Source organism: Rattus norvegicus, chromosome 18, assembly GCF_036323735.1.
Source record: "Rattus norvegicus strain BN/NHsdMcwi chromosome 18, GRCr8, whole genome shotgun sequence".
NCBI classification, from domain to species: Eukaryota; Metazoa; Chordata; class Mammalia; order Rodentia; family Muridae; genus Rattus; species Rattus norvegicus.
Window position 1 is genome coordinate 60949469 of NC_086036.1, and position 17167 is coordinate 60966635.

The 17167-nt window shown below is 45.7% G+C and overlaps 1 protein-coding gene and 1 long non-coding RNA gene across 21 annotated transcripts in view; one reads left to right on the top strand and one right to left on the bottom strand.

The window, feature by feature from the left end:
• The window catches only part of Nedd4l (NEDD4 like E3 ubiquitin protein ligase), a 332907-nt gene that overhangs the window by 285551 nt on the left and 30189 nt on the right, over positions 1-17167 (top strand). For 11 of the 19 annotated variants that reach the window (XM_063277199.1, XM_063277200.1, XM_063277201.1 and 8 more), the window contains 5 exons: positions 3917-3994; positions 6194-6248; positions 6348-6401; positions 11248-11306; positions 16819-16884. In XM_063277199.1, the coding sequence (XP_063133269.1) occupies positions 3917-3994; positions 6194-6248; positions 6348-6401; positions 11248-11306; positions 16819-16884 (312 nt within the window). The remainder of the gene's footprint in view (positions 1-3916; positions 3995-6193; positions 6249-6347; positions 6402-11247; positions 11307-16818; positions 16885-17167) is intronic. The other 8 variants (XM_039096679.2, NM_001401320.1, XM_063277206.1 and 5 more) reach the window with 1 other exon arrangement.
• Positions 6465-8276, bottom strand: LOC120098306 (uncharacterized). Of its 2 annotated transcripts, XR_005496474.2 has the most exons (3): positions 8082-8276; positions 7731-7900; positions 6465-6559 (listed from the first exon to the last, which is right to left on the bottom strand). It is a non-coding gene; the product is annotated as an uncharacterized LOC120098306 (long non-coding RNA). The 2 variants fall into 2 exon arrangements; XR_010059714.1 differs by having other exon boundaries at positions 7731-8276.

Genomic DNA, 17167 nt, shown 5'->3' on the forward strand with positions numbered 1-17167 from the left:
CTCGGAGATTAATGCTGCCCCTCCAGCATCTGTGCTCCGTGATCAGAACTAACCCAAGTCTTCCCTGGCTCACTCTTCCCTCTCGGATCCGTTGTGCACGTGCACAACCGGTTCCTGTTTCTAGCTGTGTGATTGCCCAGTCGATGGAACAGTGGTATTGTGTTAAGGTAAAGGTTTCAACCAAGGTGACCTTGGCTATCATTTACTCTCAGTCTGTGGCGTAATGTTAATTCAATCCCTTGAGAATCAGACAGTGTGCTCCCTAAATTCCTGTGGACTGAGGTGCAACATGTCCCCACAAGGGCATTCTTGGCAGCTGGGGCAGGCCTGGACCTTCCTCTGCGGGATGTTTAACATCCTTGGCTCCCACCACTGAAGGCTAATGGCTGCCATAGCCCTCCCAATATAGTGACAATCAGGAATGCACTCCAATTTCCAGACACCCCACAGTGCAACTGAACCAACCTCAGGGCCTTTCCCTGTTTTGCAGGAAAGGAATTTACCTGCCTGCCAAGGGCCTTACCATCAAGGTCTGGTGACATTCACTTGGTAAACCGATAACTACTTCAGAGGCACAGAATGACAAGGAGATTTGTTTGACTCACCTTTGAGTGGGAAGGTAGTATTACAGGCTCGTGGGCCAAGAGAGCAGCTCTTTGGCAAGTAGAACCTTAGAGATTGGTTTGGGGTCTTTTTCTTTTTTTTTCCTGTCACTGACACAGAACCTGGGCTGTCCTTCTGGTGTTCCCATTTTCCACAGCGCTGTTTGGGTTTCATACCCTTAGCCAGAAAATCGGAGCTCCAGAGATAGGGGATAAATATCATAAAAGTCAGGATTAGTGAGTGGAGCCACTGTGGCTTGCCAACATAAGCTATGATTTTAGTAATACGAACTAGCTTAGTAATGAAATCCCCTAACCTTTTCGCAGCCTTTCACGCCCCAACTGCAGCGTAAGTGCAACTGGGCAGGACTAATTTTAAATAGCACACACTTTATTTACTGCTGGCACCGGTGCCAAATGAAACTCGCTTTTGATCACCCGTTGTCTCTTTTTACCTAGACTCTTGCTATTTGACCAGTCTGATCCTTTGAACACTTAACTTTCCTGAGACACTTCATGGCTGCTACCGTTGAACATTCTTAGGCAACCACTGGAAATCCCTCAAGTTACCTCCCCTCCCTCAGCAGGCAGATGCGCTGACACAGCTGTGTTTTCTCGTCCAAACACAGACACCGACCCCATCCAGCATTCTCATCTTGGAAAACAGATTCAGAACCGCATGTCTGTCTTGACAAAGGGGTGGGAGAGGCAGGAAGAGAAAAGATGCTTTCTGAACTCAGGGGCGTTTGCAGTTGGCATTGCGAGCACAGTGAGGACAGCGCACTCTCCTTAGATTTGAGTGTTGTAACAGAAGAGGGGGAAACAACCAATCAGACAAACCGGAGATGGAGAAGATACCCCCCTTCATCCTGTACCATTGATTCTTAAACTTCCCTGTAAGCTCGAGAAGACTTAGGCGCCATTCCCTTTATACCAGGAGAGAGAGCCGGTAGACTCCTGTCTACAGTACGCAGCCTTTAATCACACGGGCGATGAAGGCCGTGTGCCAGCAGTCCAGCTGGAATCATATCTGACCACAATTTTTAAAAAAATTCATAATAATGGATGGGTTTGGCCTCACCAGCAGCAATGTGTGCTGGAAGTCACTAGAGGCCTTTCTTCATCCCCCCTTGCTAAGGGAGCAGCTAAAAGTATATGGACGCCTTTCACAGGACAAAGCCTTGGCCTGTCTTCACAACAGACTTTATGCCTTAAGTTAAATCACAGCTACCCCAAGTCCACACTAACCAAACCCAGTGTGGCTGCTGTGAGGAGACTGAAGGGGGAAAGGCACATTTAGGATTATTTTTTAACCAATCATCATCCCTGTATTTTATATATTTACACACACACACACACACACACTCACACACACACACACACACACACACACCCCTACCCAGAGGAAATGTAGAAATGGCAGATGTGTTTTATCTACTTGGTTGATTGGTATTCTTGTCGTTGAAGACCTCATTAGTATTCTGTCCTACCATTTAAGCATTGTCAGACCTTATCTGCCATGTCTGTCCTTCAGCTACAGAAATGCTACCTCCTTGGGTTGTTCAAGGGACAGCAGCCTCAGGAGTTACCACAACAATAGTCCTCATGGCAGTGGCAGCCATTTTTTTTTTTTTTTTTTTTTGGACTACTGTTACTATGATCAAATATGAGCCCTTGGCTTGGGGCCTGCCCATGCTCTGACGCGTGGTTTCCACACAAAGCCATTTTATCAGACCTGCAAAGCTGTGCTGGCCCCTTCCTACTCCCCCAGGTCCTGATTCTCCATGAATCTTAGCATCTGCCTCTTCTCTATATCACCGATCTGTGGCCCACAGAGCCAGTTGTCCTGTACAACTAACTTCACTCCATTGCTAGCCTTTCTGGCTATGGTGCCCAGAATCCCCACCTCCTAATAGACACCCCAGGATTTCTATAACCCTCACTTGGTCATTGGCTACCTGGGATTTCAAGGGTCCCTGGCAGCCGTGGTATCGCCTGTCCCATCTCAGAGTTAACACTAGATGAGTAACTTTAGTGGACTTCATTTAAGTCTTCTGTGCAGTTAGCCAGCTCCAAGCGATATCCTAATTATCAGCTTCTTGGCCTCTCTAAATCCTAAATCCTGGCATAGCTCTGTGTGCTGCTGTGTGCTACAGAACACTGGAAATACTACATCTCAGCCTTTCGAAAGATGCATTAGCTTCAGGGTCAGCATTCCTCACAAAGCACTCCGGTGATTTATGTCTTCAATTAAAATCTACCCTCACTTATAGAGATGGGGCTGCTTGTACTGCTTGTACCCTTTTCTATTCTTGCTATTTCCAAAACCTCTCCCCTTGTTCTAATCCATCGCTCCTGGCTCTCACTGTTGATCTGGGAAGCTGGTGAAGCAGTAAAACCTTTTGTCAATTTGTCAGCAGCACACGCAGCCTTTATTCGCTTTGCTGGGACGGAGCTGGTGTCAGATGTCTCCACGGCTTGCTTTTACCTGGGTTGATGGCGTTATTGTTCCAGTTGACTGGGTCTCGTTCTGAGTTTTGTTTGTTTTCTAATCTTTTGAGTTTAAAAGCTTTGGATTCTTTACGCCCCACCACATTCCAACTGGCTTTACGTGAAGGGCAAATCCCAACTCTGGATCCTCTCCAAGTGAGTGTGGGAAACTGAGTCTCTGATAACTTCTTATCTAAAGAAACAGAGACAGGGGATGTTGCGAGATGAGATGTCTGTCTCTTCTTTGCAAAGGAGAAAACATGACCAAAGTTGGCAGAGTATGTATTTCTTTCACTGATTTTTCTTTGGCCTCTGAGGAACATATCTCTTAAGGAAACACGCTTACAAATTTTATGTTGACAGGAGCGGGAACCTAATCATCAGAGCATGATGGGTAGTCTCATTCACGCCGCCCGCTAGCATACATATAATTTCATAGGATGAAGCAGGCTATCTCTGGAATAGCACATGGACTCTCTGGTCAGACAGATTCAGAAGGAGGAGGTGGAGCCCAAGTACCGAGGAATAGTGTTCTCAAAGGGTCGCACTTAGAGACTGAACACTCACTCCTCTCCCTCCCTGGAGGACAGTCATGCATCTCCCAATCTGGTTGCCTTTCCCCTTTCCCCTTCTCTGAGTCTTGGGGAAACAGTTAACCTCCAAAGGTTTGTTCTCCTTTTCTAACACATGGTAGCCAGGTTTTCTCTACCAAGCAGACAACCAGGATCCCTCCCGGGTGCCTGAAGGCATGGAGGATGGGAAGGTGCCAATGAGCGCACACAGGGAACCCCTCTTAACAGCTGTCATGTACATTTTTCCTGCAGGAAGATCCACGGCTGAAATTTCCAGTACATATGCGGTCAAAAGCATCTTTAAACCCCAATGACCTGGGCCCTCTTCCTGTGAGTATATTACAGAGACATGAAATGGTCCAGAAATGTGTGCTCATCCTCCCCAAGTTCATGGGAAGCCTGTGCACCTGCCCCAGTGCCCCCTGCCCCAGTGCCCCCTGCCCCAGTGCCCCCTGCCCCAGTGCCCCCTGCCCCAGTGCCCCCTGCCCCAGTGCCCCCTGCCCCAATGCCCTTGCCCCAGGCTTTCTGAGTCCATTGGTCAATGTTCCTCAGTAGAGTTAGATGTCGGGCATTTTGAAGGAATATTCTAGTACATTACGAGCCAGTGCTTGTATAAAGCGGCTTTTAATTACCAGCCATTAGTGGGAGTTCGTTTTTGACACAGGACATGTGCAAGGGGCATATACTGCAGGTGCCAATTTAAACAGCGTGCATTTATTTTGTAACTTAGCAACTCCCGAGCTCCAGCCATACTGTTGACAAAGTCCTAAGAACAAAAGCCAGGAAAACAGTGTGGAAAGAAAGGGCACAAGTAATCACAGAAAACTTCCCTAAAGTCACTTAACCTGTAGGGTTTTTTTTTTTTTTTTTTAAGTGTTTTTCCCTTTGTCGTGGACTCTTTATGAACCTGAGGGTAGTGTTTTGATTTTTGTTTTGTTTTGCAATTTTGTTCCTCTTTGGAGGCATGATATAATTTGATCTGTACTGGGTTTGGGATGAAACTTTTACCGTCTGCCTTCTTCAAGAGCGCGCCCTTCATAAAAAAATGCTGGCGATGAGGGGACAGGGTTGGGTTGGGTTTGGTTCTGGTTTGGGGTTCTAGTATTATTTGTTTGGATGACTCAGACCAGGCTGGAACTCAAAATCCCCTTGCTCTTACTTCCCTGGTTCTAGGATAGCAGCCATGCACCACCACACCCAACCTCTGACAAACTTTTTTTTAAATGGAAGTCGTCGTTATTATTTCCCAAGGATAAGAGCCTTTTGAAAGTCTAAGAGAACCTCTTAGGCTGGGGAGATGGCTCGGTGTAAAAAAGTGCTTGCCGCACAAGCATTAGGATCCGAGTTCAAATTTCTGGACCCACATGAAAAGCGAGACTCGGCCATATGCACGCCTGTAGCCCTGGTGCTACAGGGAGCTGGCTGGCGTTTGCTGGCTACTAAACTAGCTCCAAGCTCAGTCAAAGAAAGACCCTGTGTCAAAGAAATAGGGTGGGGTGTGAACAGTACACCCAGTCCCTCCTCAGACTTCCACAGGCATAGGCATGTACACCTGCACAGACATATGCACGTACAAAACACATACACACACACACATACCACATCATACCACACCACACCACACCACCCCTCAAAAACAAGAGGGGGTGTGGCATCCTTCCTGTCAGCTGTGAGTGCAGAGGCAGAAAGGCAGTCCCCAGAACACACTGGCTAGGAGACAGACTGAAAGAAACGCTCCAGGCTCTCCAAGAGGCCCTGCCTTGTTAGGACAGAGAACAATCCTAACAGTCAAGGCATCTCAGCGCTCCATACCCATTGCTACCCCTGTGCACAGGCACAGGCATAGACGGACACCCGAATCTGCAGGCGGTGGAAGGGAGGGGAAGCTGGTTAGCTGCCTGAGTGTAAATGGTGAGAGGCCTCAGCACTGGGCTACTCAGCCACTGTGTGCTACATAGCTATGTGAACCCTTCCCCTCTGTCCCTCAAGTACACAGTAGGAATTTTAACTAAATAAGCACTTTGTGGCTAAACTCTTTTACAGATGTTCCTTAGGTTTATTTTTATGCATATTTTTGTTTGGCCTGAGTCTGTGGAGAGACACTATGTGTGTGCGGGTACCCACCAATCAGAAAGGAGGAGTCATCAGGTCTGCCGGAACTGGAATTCCGAACAGTTTTGAGACACTGTGGGTGCACAGACCCAGGTCCTCTGCAGCAGCCTCAGGTGCTGTGAACCTGAGCCCTCTCTCCAGCCCTCACAATGAGCGCTGTGGCAGTTTCCCCCGAGGTTCCCATGGCATCATGCTGGAGCTTCATGTGGTGAAAGCTTGTGAGACACTTGATCCTGTATGACTTCTTAGCTGTGCCCGAGTTAGCATTGTTTGGAATATTTTCCATGCAAAGGTGTTTCTTGCAGAGAAGAGTAAAGAAGGGTCCTGGAGTTTTACTGTCGCCTTGGATTTGGGAACTGTAACTGACGTTTGTGTTTTCTCCCTCCCCACCCCCCACCCCCTTTTCCTGGATGCTAGCCTGGCTGGGAAGAAAGGATCCACCTGGACGGCCGCACATTTTACATTGACCATAGTAAGTAGACCCTGCTGTGTGCACAGGTGTGATGGGGTACAGGACGGGGAGGGTGACATAAATGTGATGTGAAGCTCTGTCATTTTACTCCCTGTCCAGGCAGCCAGGTGTTATGTGGAGAGAATGATACCAGAGAGTCAGTGCCCTTGTACGGTACTGTGCCTTTACCCCAAGGTTGCTTCAAAGTAGTCCTTCAAGCTTCCACCCAACTTGATCTTGTGACCCATTAACTTTTTTTAATAATTAAAAAAGAAAACTTTTATTTTTGTTTCTGACGGTCCCTTGATATTCGTGCTTTTAATCAATGTACTCTGGAAATAGAAAATAAGATTAGAAGTAACGATTTAGTTCTAAACACAAAAAAGAAAGAAAAGCAAAACAAATCCACTGGAGAAGTGTTTTCCACTGGATGCTTTCGGAGCACTGACCTCAGAGGTGCCGGTTCTGAACTTATTTTCTATCCTGGCATGTGTCCCCGCACCCAGCACACTAATGATATTCGCAGCTGTTTTCCTGAAACCTTAGTGTATCTGCTGAAGATGTTTGCTTTAGCACCCCTGGATATATGTGCGGTTTCTCGTTTCATCTACGAGTTCAACTAATAACGTTTGCTTCTAGCCATCGAGTTGGTATTGGAGGGTTGGGGGCGTTTTGGGTTGGTTTGGTGTGCGGGGGGTGGGGGGTGTTTTGTTTTGCCTTTCTGTTTGTTTTTGTCTTTCAGTGGTTTGTGTTTTCATAAAATTATGTTCATGTAGCCCTAAAACCTTCTGAAAAATGAACAAAAGCATAAAGAAGCTTCTGATAAAATTCAAATCCGAGTGCAGTTGGTGGGATCTGGTTGTGTGTTTTCGTTTAGTTCAGAGGCAGGAAGTGAGCTCAGGTATCCATGAGCCCTTTGCTGAGAATCCTGTCCCCAGGCAGTGCTCCTACACAGACCATTGGCTATCTCGGGGGAGGAGGGACTTCCTCCAAGAACTTGCCTTCAGACATGAGGATTAGTGGGTTTGAAGTCAGTGAGAAGACCTACCCAAAACTCAGAATATTTAGGGGACAGGGCCACCCTTGGAGTTAAAACTGATTATTTCAAGATAGATAAACTTTGGTTTTTCTTTGGTTAGAAAAAACACTGAGTCATGCACTTTCCAGCACTGTACAGTGAACATACACTTGTCAACATGACCACTTTCTGAGTACGTGCATGAAGTACCCGCCCCCTCCTCCATTACTATTTATTCTAAATTTGGAGAACTTTCTAAAGTAGGGGGAGAGGTTAAACCCTTAATGCCACTAAAAACAGTTCTCCATAATTTACCAAGCTTTGCTCTGTGGACGGCCGTAAAGGGATACATGCTGAGAAGCCATCTGCCTTTCCCCTCAAAATCTAGCGTGTGAAGTACAAAATCCCTGTGTTTCCAAGGTTTTCTCAGGTCACCCCCAAACCGCTTTAATCACCTGGTGGATAAGAACTGGAAGTTTCCTCACCTTCAGAGTAAAATGTCCCCAGCAGTTCTCTGGCAAAATCTACCATCTCCCTTTGCCGCCACCGTGGATTTCCTACATGGACAGTGGTCGCCCTGAGAGGCAGGCTTTCAGAAGCACTGAATGCTTCTCTGGACACCTTGATTCATTTGATAATTACTGACACGATCCTTCTGTGTAAAGTGTTAGAGAGAGATCTAGAATGAAATCTCTAGCGCTCTTGAGGAAAACATTTTTCTCACAGATCAGATGTGCCCAGAAGCTGAGCACTTAGCCAGTGGCATCTCAAATACTAAAGCTACAAGAGAAGTTCAGTCATCTGTGTGTCCCCGAGCCCTGCTCTCCGTTACCTACTCCATGAACAGTAGCTAACGTAGCTTGGTTTCTCATTCCCTCTACTTCCCTCTTGTCGTTTGATTTGAAATGTCTCCAAGGTAAAAAGAACACGTTTAGATTCTCAAGTTCTCTTTTGGAACAGTGGCTAACTGTCCCCCACTCCTCCGCCCGTAAGTGACACTTCACAAAGATTCGGTCTTCAGCCCCAGGAACACGCGTGTGGTTCCGAGCGCTCAGACTCTGTGAAGGACTTTGTTTTCACTATCAGCCTCTTCCCTCAGCCGTTACAAAGACAACACAGGAAGCTCCTGTTACATGCTGGGGCATGGTCAGCAGTGCAGAGGAATTGTGGGATTGATGCCTTACAACCCTGTTCTCTGGGGCCCATGTCTGGTAGAGAGTGCCAGGAGGTGTCTTCTGCATGGTGTTGGAAGGTGAACCTGTTTTTGGAGTACTCAGCTTGCCAGTGGCTGAAGACTGCCCTGTGGGGTGTGTGTTCTCTTCCGGACTGATTTTGAGCAGGATCCACTCTAAAAGGCATGGTGGAAATTGAGTTTAGAACAAACCAGATATGGCCAGCCATTCCACACTGGCAGTGAAAACTGCTGCATGGGCTGTGCCCCTCAAACACCTTGGTCACGATTTGTTTGTATGTGGGTAGACATTTACAGGAGCGTGACTGGTCGTGCCATACCAACCTCAAAGGAATGCAGTCCTGTTCTGCCTGACTGACACACAAAGGACTGGCTGGCATGACACCCAGGCCAAGCCAACAGGTATCTGACAGGATGAGGACTCAGATTCACTCTGCACACAGTAGGAACTTCAGAGGTCCCAGAGTCGAAGGACAGTGGTCAGATGTATTCTTGAGAATAAACTTGGGCCAGACCTACGGAGGAAATCTTGAATAGAGGCATTAAGGCCATGGCCCTGGAGGGCTAGAGTGAGGAATATCAATCTGGGACACAGATGCAAGCCCCACCCAGCAAGAATAAAGTAAAGACAATTGGATGATCACCAAAGACAGGCAAGGACGCAGGCAGGTTCGTGATCTCGGTAGTCAGTGCTTTGTAACACTGCTTCTGTTAATGAGACTTCTGCCATTGTGACCGAGAGCTGGCCCAGTCAGTTTAAAGGATGAGGAATTCATTTCCGCTCACAGTTTCAGGTCTCGTTAGTCCTTTGCTCCCTTGAGTCCAGACCATCACCACCGTAGACAGGTATGGCAGAGGCTTCTCATCCTGACAGACAGGAAGAGAGTGACACAATGTCAAGCAAGGCTCATGGCCCTTCTTGACTTTCTCCTTTAAATCCACCTAGCACCTAGCTTGCAGGCTAGGGCTGTCCTTTCCTCCACCCCTTAGTTAATCCTCTCTGGGAAAACCCTCACAGACACAGCCCATGGTTTGCTTCACTAATCTCAATTCAATCAAGTCAGCTGGCCAGGTTAATCCTCTGGCTGCTGACTGGGGTGTCCGGTTATAGGGCCACTAGGTGTTGTCGGTCACCCGCTCAGGAAGCTAAGGGAAGCCAGTGCAGGTGCCAGCGATGGAGTCTGACATTCAGGTCTGGTCAGAAGGTTTGAAAGTCCTCCTGTGGTAGAGAGGTTTGTTTATTTTGATGACAAACCTCCAGTGAAGACAGGTATTACCCAAGCTACAGGGTTCTAGCCAGCTGTGCCCTGCTGTATTCTGTGACCTGTTTTTTTTTTTTTAATTTTTCCATCTCAATAGCAGCTTTGAATTTCCAAAGTCTTTCTCCTTTTAGAAATTAGACAACCTAAAATACCACCTATGTTTAAATTTTTTTTCATTTATTTAAAATAACCACCTGCATCTGCTGGTGTCCCCCCGAAGCTGCTGGGCTTTCCATTCAGGTACTTTTTCTGCCAAATTAAAATGGAATTAGCATTGCAGATGTGTAGTCTTAAGGGTTTGGTTTTTTCCTCCGCTTTTTCTTAACGTAGACCATGTTTTATCTTGAGTGTATCTTCTCCATGGCTTTTTCGTACATATGTCAGCATCTGCTTTAGTCATGATCAGCCTGGAGCATTTCTTGTTAACAGTGTCTCATTTTCAAGAAATTTCTTAATTACATCAGAGTTTAAAAAAAATTAACTAAGGGCGCTTGTTGAAATTGGATCTGTGAGTTACAGTCTGCTCACTACCAGGTTAAGAATGAGCAGTGTGAGGGGTTGGGGATTTAGCTCAGTGGTAGAGCGCTTGCCTAGCAAGCGCAAGGCCCTGGGTTCGGTCCCCAGCTCCGAAAAAAAAACAGAACAAAAAAAAAAAAAAAAAAAGAATGAGCAGTGTGAATTTTCAGAGAAATAAATAAATACACACACACACACACACACACACACACACACACGCACGCACACACATCCCTTTCTCTTTTAAACTTAGAAGTAGCCAGTTGTAACCCAGCCTGCCCTTCGAACCTTTTTCTGTCTGAGAGCCCCAGACGCACTCCACCTGAGGCCGCACACGCAGGCCCCTCTGAAGCATTTTTGATCATGCACCTGGGAAACCCCACACAACCTGGGCAGCTGCTCTTATGCTATCACCTGAACTCTTTTGTTCACTCTTCTGGAGGAAAGAAAACTGCCCAGCCAGGCTGCCAGGGAACCCTCTCTCTCTGAATCTTACTCAGCTACGTCTGTCTTTTGTGACGACCACCTCTGCTGCTTTGGTTACAAGTGCACTCGAGAGGTACAAGGGTGGATTGTTTCTGTGTTCGATGTAGAAATCTCTACTTGAAAGCAGTTTTTTTTTTTTTTTCAACATCAGGAGCACATTTCAAGAAGTATTTGAAATGAGAAGGAAGAAATGTGTATGTGTGTTAGCTTCTTAGGGAACCAAACCTTATGCCTTCTGAAAACCAAGATCGAGTTATAAATCCTTTATGGGAAGAGGGGTTTATAACTGCAGACTTACCAGGTTGCTCGCCCCAAAAATGCAAGGATATGGTTTTACCTTTGTTGTGCGTTTTATTATTATTATTTTTAACTAATCATATATATGTTTGCCATGCAATAGCAGGGTCACCTTCTAACCCCAAAATACTAAATTCTCCCTGGGGTCAACCCAAAGGGGCTTTAGAAAGGGAATTTTTTTTTCTTTCTTAAATATCCTGTATGCCGAAGGGATTAGAACTAATGCACTGATGTTTTTAATGTTTTCAGATAGCAAAATTACTCAGTGGGAAGATCCAAGACTACAGAATCCAGCCATAACTGGTCCGGTCAGTATTCTCATGTTCCCCCCTCTTATATGAATGTGTGACTGCGTATTGCACACACTTCTTGTGTGTTACTACTGCGATATCCAGAGACTGGTAACGTTGAATAGCTTAAGATTCACCCCAGCTCTTTGGTGAGTTTTCCCGATGGGTACAGCTCCTCAGGGCCTTTGACGGGGATTAGAAAGGAGGAAAAAATGGTGTGGTAATGGTAGCAGGTTGAAATATTTTCTTCCTGGGCCTTTATGAAAGGATGGTTTACATGGATAATCAGGATTTGTCTCCTTTTTCTTTTTCTTTTTTTTTTTTTAACAGTTAAGCATCGTTGGTAAAGATATTTTAATATAGGCTTAAAGATGAGAATTAGGAGGACGAGAAGCACTCAGAAAAATAGAAAGACATACCCTGTACTCAAATGTGGGTGCTGGCTCCTTCACAGAGAAAAGCACTCCTCCCTTCCTGTTTATCGGCTACAGGACCAAGCCCTGCATTAGAGGGTGCTGGCATTTGTTAGGACAGTGATAATAAATGCTAGCCAACCACGCCTCTTCCCCCTTTAAAGCCCTGTGAGAAGAGGTCGGGAAGCTATGGAGCGTGCATCGACTTTGCCACTCACCACGTCTGCACTAGTGCCCCTCACCCGTGCTGGTTAGATGTGAGCCCCTGAAATATTGCAGCACTCTCTGGTCATGGACAGAGGGGAAAGTCCTAAGTCCTCTCTTGTGAGTGACACACTCGTCAGCAAGTAGTACATGGTGACGGTTTGCCAATGAGCTACCGGGTGCTGAGAGACAATCTGGTTGGCCTTTTCCATGAAATGCTCGGTTCTGCTGATTACATAATCCTGTTATTTTTTCCTCCCTTTTTTTTTTTTTTTTTGAGATATCATATCCTCCTGGCCTCCAAAGAGGTGATTAAAAATTTGCTGCCAACGTGATGGCCATTTCTTGGAGGGCAGATATTTCTCTCTCTAGTGATTTTCTGATTTTCTCATTATCATCGATGTACCGCGGGTTCACAGCGGCATGTTGAGCTGTGGATTTCCCCTTGTGGCTCTCATCTTGGCTGCAGGATCATCCCTGGGGAGTGTGTGTATTATATCTGTCCTCTGTTCTGGCCAAATGCTCAGCCGCCTATCCCCACACTGCCTTCCCCATGCTGACCCCACCCAAGCCTTTGCATTGCTCTCTGTCCTGTCTCAGGACCCTTCTTCCTCCCTCCTTGGCTGCATTTGTTACTTGATTCTTCCAGGTAATTATTTCTTGAGGTTTTTGTAAATCTTTTACGTATTCGTGGTGCCTAAGAAGTGAGCGTGTTTAATTGCTCGAAGTCCTTTAGGGTCTTATAAATTTTGCTTTGTCTTTTTACTTCTTCTATATTGCCTTTTAAATTGTTCTTTTATATTTTAATGATACAAAGATACTTACTGAACTCTCTCTCTCTCTCTCTCTCTCTCTCTCTCTCTCTCAGTACTCTGTTCGCCCCAGTTCTAGGGGTACTCAATCTCCTACTTATCAGGCCTTTATTTCCAAAACAATTGTGTATTGTCTGGGTGACTGTGGTACTTGTGTTCATGAATGTCTGCATGCAGGCACACACACACTTTGTCTCCCACTTCTACCATTTTCAGTCATTTCTTGACCTGCGTTTATGCCACCTGATTACAGTAGCTCAGACCCACCTGCATACAAGCATGGAGCATGAATTTATTTACGTTCCCAGCAACCACATGGTGGCTCACAACCATCTGTAATGGGATCCGATGCCCTCTTCTGGTGTGTCTGAAGACAGCTACAGTGTACTCATATGAATTTATTTACGATCTGTTTCCTTTAGAGTGTCTCCACTTACATGCCTGGAGAGAGACAAGGTTCCTTGTAGGTTCCCTGGGCCTGAGGTTAGTTTTCCTATACTCTTTTCAGCTCTGAGCCTAGGACTCTGTTACAGCTTATGTCTGTCTGTCCGTCCACGAGACCCCTTTGGCCAATGACTCAACAGATAAAACCCATTTCTAGCACTGGAGGCTTTACTTGGTCTACAAGCAGATAACTCAGTGTAAAATGGAGGACAGAACTAAACAGTGGTGGGAGATGAAGTATAAATGGTGAGAAACGCTTGAATATTTGACATCCGTGGCCGTAAGGGAAAAGCCAATTGAAAGGACTTTGAGATTTTCTCTTACCCTAGTCAGGATGGTCAAGATCGGTAAAATAAAGGACAGCTCATGTTGGCTGTGGGGAAAAGGGGAGCTCTCATCCATTGCTGTTAAGACTTGTACAGTTGCTATGGAATCAGTGTGGGGTTCCTCAGGAAGCCGAGAGTGGATCCACCTCAAGACCCATCTATCTCACGCTTGGGCGTACACCCAGAGGACTCTACCTCTTACCACAGAGACACTTGCTCACCCATGTTCACTGCTGCTCTGTTCGTAACAGCCAGACATTGGGAGCAACCGAGATGTCCGTCAACTGATGAATGAATAATGAAAATGTGGTATATTTACACAGTGGAATATTATACAGCTGTTAAGAAAAATAAGGCTTTGCAAGTAGATGAATGGGGCTAGAGCCATTCATCCTGAGGTAACCCAGAGCCCGATGCCAATGGCATGGAATTTGAGTCTGTGGGTCTTAGCTTTTAAACTTCCAGTGTGTGTGTATGTGTGTTCAGTCGAGGTAACCACAGAGGTTAGAGACCTAGTAAGGGGACAGGGAAGAAGAAAGAGATCCCATAAGGAAGGGGAGAGATAACGGGGAAACTGGGATAGGATTGAATGGGGGAGAGGGGTGGAAGAGCTATGGAAACCTACTACTATAGAGGCTTCCAAAAATATATACACATGAAAGAATTTAAATGGAGTCACCATATGGTAGGGGAAGCAGTGTTCCAAGTCAGACTCCTCTTACATAAATGAGGAAAAGGTTTTTAGTGGTGAGGACGTATCACGGAGCTAGCTGCTGATAGAGTCTATCTAAACCAGCATGAGAAAATGGGAGAGTGAGTGATGCCCCCGGCCTCCTTCCACTCCACCCCCGATCTCAGTCACAGTTAATCTGACCGACGGTGTCGTCCAAATGTTTTTCCTCCATGGAGCTTGATGGCCACTGTTCCCCATCTGTTTCATCCATCTCTCTAGTTTCTACTCAGAGGTACCTCAGAGCTGCCTTCCCTAGACTCCCACAAAATAACCACCCCCAAACTCTATCAGCTTTCCCCTTCTTAACTCCTACCTCTGCTTATTCTTTTTTTATTTATGTTTATTCTTTTTTATTAATTGTGCAAAGTAGTGGCTTTCATTCTGGCACTTGCATACATGCATGCACATTTCTTCATTCATCTGTCGCTGGATGTCTAGGCTGATTCCCTGGCTTGCCTTTCTAATAACCTACTTTTCTACTACCCGTGGCCCTCCACCAGCATAAACTCCAGCCGGGAACTGGGAAAGGACTTTGTTTTATGTTGCCATTTTTTTTTTAAGCACATAAAGTGCCAGGCCTTAAAGAATACTTGCTGGTGGATGAGGAAGCCACCAGAAAGAGAAGGTCAGCTCATCCAGATGTGAAGAAAATGTTGTTTGTGTTGGAATGCAGTGCTGACAGAACAGAGACCGTGGTGAAATCACCTTAGTTCATGTTAGAATATGTCTGAGATAGAATATAGAGCTGACAGAACAGACCGATGATGTCATCTTCGTGTATGTTAGAATCTGCTGTTCTTGTTCTTGTGCCATCTACGTATTAGCAAGTGTGGGAAATCACACATGACTTCCTCGGATATAACTCCGTCTGAAATGCATTGGAAGAGTGGTCGGCTCTCAGACTCAGCACAGGCTGTGTGGATTGTCTTTAGAATGCGCTTAAGCATCGTATGTGAATAGAATATCTTCATTGCTCTTGTACTCAAGACAAATGACATAAACGTTTCTATAAAGAATAGGGCTTTGGGAGAGCTGTCAGCTCTTCGTGTGCCTTAAAACAGAGTGCAAAGGACAGAGGTTTTGTTCTTCACTCTGTCTCTTTGAAGGCAAGACCAGGCATGCTGAAAGGTGCTGGAGTCTGGGGGTGCTTTGCTGAGGGTTGGGTACACCATGCCCAAGTACGTAAGTTTGCTAAAAGGCAACTCTGAGACAGTTGCTGATTCAATCATTGGATTGCATACAAGATCAGTCCTCTTTGGTTCATAAAAGCATCACAGACTTTTACAGTCACCTCCTTAAATAGCCCTGTTCAAATATTACTTTGCTACATCCTTACAAGAACGTTCGATGTGTTGTTTACTTCTGAGTCAGGGTCTTATGTGGCCCCGGCTGATCTTAAATTCATGATTTTGACCCAGCCTCTCAGATGTCACCTAGATAGGATATCAAAGCTTGTTAAGAGTTGTATCTGACTGAGACCCTGAACCCACCCAAGTGGGCCTTTTTTTTTTCCCTAGAGAAAGCATTTGAGTTTAAAGGAATTCTTGCATAAGAGTTCTAGTTTCATTCCCTTTACTGTGATAAATAACTTGGCCCAAAGTCACCTGGAGGAACTTAAAGAGTTCTAGTTCCAGTCCATCAAGGGAGGAACTTGAGGGCAAGCCTGTGTGTTCCATACAGCATTACTTCCAACATGAAGGATGCTGCTGGCTGGCTCACCGATCTTTCCCATACAATCCAGAAACACCTTCCCTGGGAATGGTGCAGCCCACGGTGAGCTAAGCCCTCCTATAAAAATTGACAACCAAGACGATCTCTAGGCAGACATACACCATTCCGATTTAGGAAATTACCAAGTGGACAGTTAAACCAACCAGGACACCAAAAGGCAAACTTTGCAACTCTTCAGTCTAACTCTTTTCAAAAGTGCCATTTACTCAGATTTTCCACTCCTTGAAAGAGGTTATCAGTGGACTGCCCTTTCTGTTTACGATATTTCTCCACAAGGTCGGTTGTGTTACGTTGTTGCTATTAGTTTTGTGGTGCTAGGGCTGGATCATGCCCCCATTGCTCGATGTCTTGAGACAGCATTTGATGTACAGTCCAGGATGGTCTTGAACTCACCATCATCCTGCCTCTGCCTCCTCCTGAGTCAGGAATCACTAGCACGAGCAATATACATGGCTTCCCACAAAGACTTTTTAGATGACCACAATGTATCACGTGGGGTTGTATGTTAAAGTGTCACTTCAACTCCAGGAGGGGACATGATAGACAAAGAAGGCACTTTGTATCTATGTGTCTCTGTGTTACCCTGACTCACACTCTGGCAAAATTCATAGCGAACAGGGATCTAGTTTGTGCAGTGTGATCCTAAGAGTTTCCTTGGCTACAAGTCTAGTGCTGTGCTGACTAGCTCTCCTCACATCCAGGATTCAGTCCTTTCCCGTGCAGACATTATGCCAATTTTCTGGAGAGAATACAGAATATGAGTATTTAAGGTTTGCGATCTGTGAAACTTTGCCAACCTTGGCTCGCTATACATAAATTCTCAGGCATATGCTTATATTATCTGTGTGTATGAATTTTCTCTTGCAGGCTGTGCCGTACTCCAGAGAATTTAAGCAGAAATACGACTACTTTAGGAAGAAATTAAAGAAACCTGTAAGTAGTCAAGTCTTCCAAAAGCTCTGTGTGTCTTAGCCTGCTCCCATCACCCGTTACCTCAACAGCATGCTTGTGAAGTGTGTGTGTGTGTGTGTGTGTGTGTGTGTGTGTGTGTGTGTGTGTGTGTGTACTTCCTTTTTCAATGTCCTTTGGCCCACCCAGATCTTTGGTCTGATTTTTCCTTTCTACGGAAATGGTAAGTGAAGACTGGCTCAGTGTTCCATTATCAGATCACCTAAAGGGCAGTTTCTTATGCGATCTATGAAATAATCACATGGTT